At 35.9% G+C, this 1,746-nt stretch overlaps 1 protein-coding gene across 1 annotated transcript; it reads left to right on the top strand.

The window, feature by feature from the left end:
• Window positions 1-533: 533 nt before the first annotated feature.
• On the top strand, window positions 534-1,593 carry LOC105113907 (serine/threonine-protein kinase Aurora-1-like). The gene is made up of 4 exons (XM_011010268.1): window positions 534-679; window positions 862-978; window positions 1,233-1,379; window positions 1,468-1,593. Exons 1-4 carry the CDS (start codon window positions 644-646, stop codon window positions 1,576-1,578), a joined length of 411 nt encoding a protein of 136 aa, XP_011008570.1. The 5' UTR covers window positions 534-643; the 3' UTR covers window positions 1,579-1,593.
• Window positions 1,594-1,746: the final 153 nt, after the last annotated feature.

The raw sequence follows: 1,746 nt of genomic DNA on the forward strand, positions 1-1,746 counted from the left end.
TTGACCATATCTGGAGTTCTAGAAGTCCAAATGACCTAAATGTTTTATACAAGAAAACTGAGATAATCCTTTTATGAATACGAATCATTGACACAAAAGTAATAACTTTTAATTAAACCAACGTAATTTTCAAACGAAAATTAATTAAGTTCACAATTACCCTGTTAGAAGCTTTCAACACTCCTGTTATTATACACAATCAGTTGGCTTTTGAAAAAGGATGCCCCAAAACGCAGGTATTTTTTTGCCCTCACAGTGGAACCCATAAAATACTATGCCGCCAGTCCGTCCAAGGGATTTTTAGTGCTAACTCACGTCTTATTCTCCACTTAACCTTTTGAAAAAGCCCAATCACACGTACAGCTCACATGTCAGTAACCATGAATGTCACTGCTCTGTCACATTACACTGTCCGCTTTCCAAGGCCCAATCCAAGCCAACGCTCCTCTAAGTAAAAAAAAGTCAAAATAATTTGAAAAGGGAAAATAAGAGGGATTGGTCCCACGTACCAATTCGACCGTTGCAAAAAAAGTTGTTCTTAGGAACCCCCCATTTTCTTCTCCGTCTCTCATCGATCTCGCAATATCTCACTCTTTCTTGAAAAAACTCTTCTCTCTCTTCCTCTCTCTAAAAATATTTCTTAATGGCGATTGCTTCAGAGACCCAACCCCAAGAGAAGGTAATTTCTTGTAAAAGGTCGTGACTAGTTTAACTTGATTTCAAAATCTAGGGTTTTTGTTCTCTCATCTTGTAAAGGAACCGGTTCTCTTCCTTAATTTCTCTTTTATAGATCGAAATTGAATATTTTCGTTAGTTTATATTTAGGGTTTTGAATTGTGGGTTTTTTTAATTTTGGTACAGGCCAGTACGGAGGTATCAGGAGAAGAGAAGAAGAGATGGACGCTAAATGATTTTGATATAGGAAAGCCACTTGGACGTGGAAAGTTCGGTCATGTTTACTTAGCCAGAGAAAAAAGGGTGAGTTTTTCAGTTTCATTGATGATAAAAACCCTTTATTTTTATACAATTAAATTCGAAATCTGTGCTTGTTATTGTTCATAAATTGGAGCTTATATGTGAATTTATTTGGGTTCTCGTGTTAAAATGAATTTTTAATTTTTAGGTTTTTTGATTTTGGGGTTACCTTAGAAAATTTAAGGAAACTAGCAGGATTTTGTTTTAACTGATCAGTGTACAATCAATTGATCTTTTAATGTTTGTTGCTGGTTCAGAGCAATCATATTGTGGCTTTGAAGGTTCTGTTTAAGAGTCAGTTGCAGCAATCACAGGTTGAACATCAGCTCCGTCGCGAAGTTGAAATTCAAAGTCATCTTAGGCATCCGAATATATTGCGCCTTTATGGTTACTTTTACGATCAGGTGTGTTTCTTACGATCCTCGTTTGATTTTTTGAAAGTGTTTGGTAAATTTGACTGATTAGTGTTTTTTCTACCTGAAATTGTGGCAGAAACGAGTTTATTTGATATTAGAATATGCAGCCAAAGGTGAACTCTACAAAGAATTGCAAAAGTGTAAATACTTCAGCGAAAGACGTGCTGCTACTGTGAGTTATTTTTAAGCCGTCTCTTTCAATTATCTTCAGTTTACTTGTCCTGCTGTTAATACCCTGGTGCCAGCATGTTTTACCTTCAGTTAATTTGCTTCAAACCATGATTTTTCCTTGAACTTCCTATTTGAGGCACGAAAATTACATTTTGCACTGTTATGTCTGATCATGCGAATACTG

This window comes from Populus euphratica, unplaced genomic scaffold, assembly GCF_000495115.2.
Source record: "Populus euphratica unplaced genomic scaffold, PopEup_1.0 scaffold465.1, whole genome shotgun sequence".
Classification (NCBI taxonomy): Eukaryota; Viridiplantae; Streptophyta; class Magnoliopsida; order Malpighiales; family Salicaceae; genus Populus; species Populus euphratica.

What these genes read in the sequence shown, in the direction of transcription:
- LOC105113907 (XM_011010268.1), top strand. Translation starts at nt 644, where the DNA reads ATGGCGATTGCTTCAGAGACCCAACCCCAAGAGAAG. An exon ending in ACTTAGCCAGAGAAAAAAGG is followed by an intron (nt 979 to 1,232) that starts GTGAGTTTTTCA and finishes TTGCTGGTTCAG; the next exon opens with AGCAATCATATTGTGGCTTT. An exon ending in ATGGTTACTTTTACGATCAG is followed by an intron (nt 1,380 to 1,467) that starts GTGTGTTTCTTA and finishes AAATTGTGGCAG; the next exon opens with AAACGAGTTTATTTGATATT.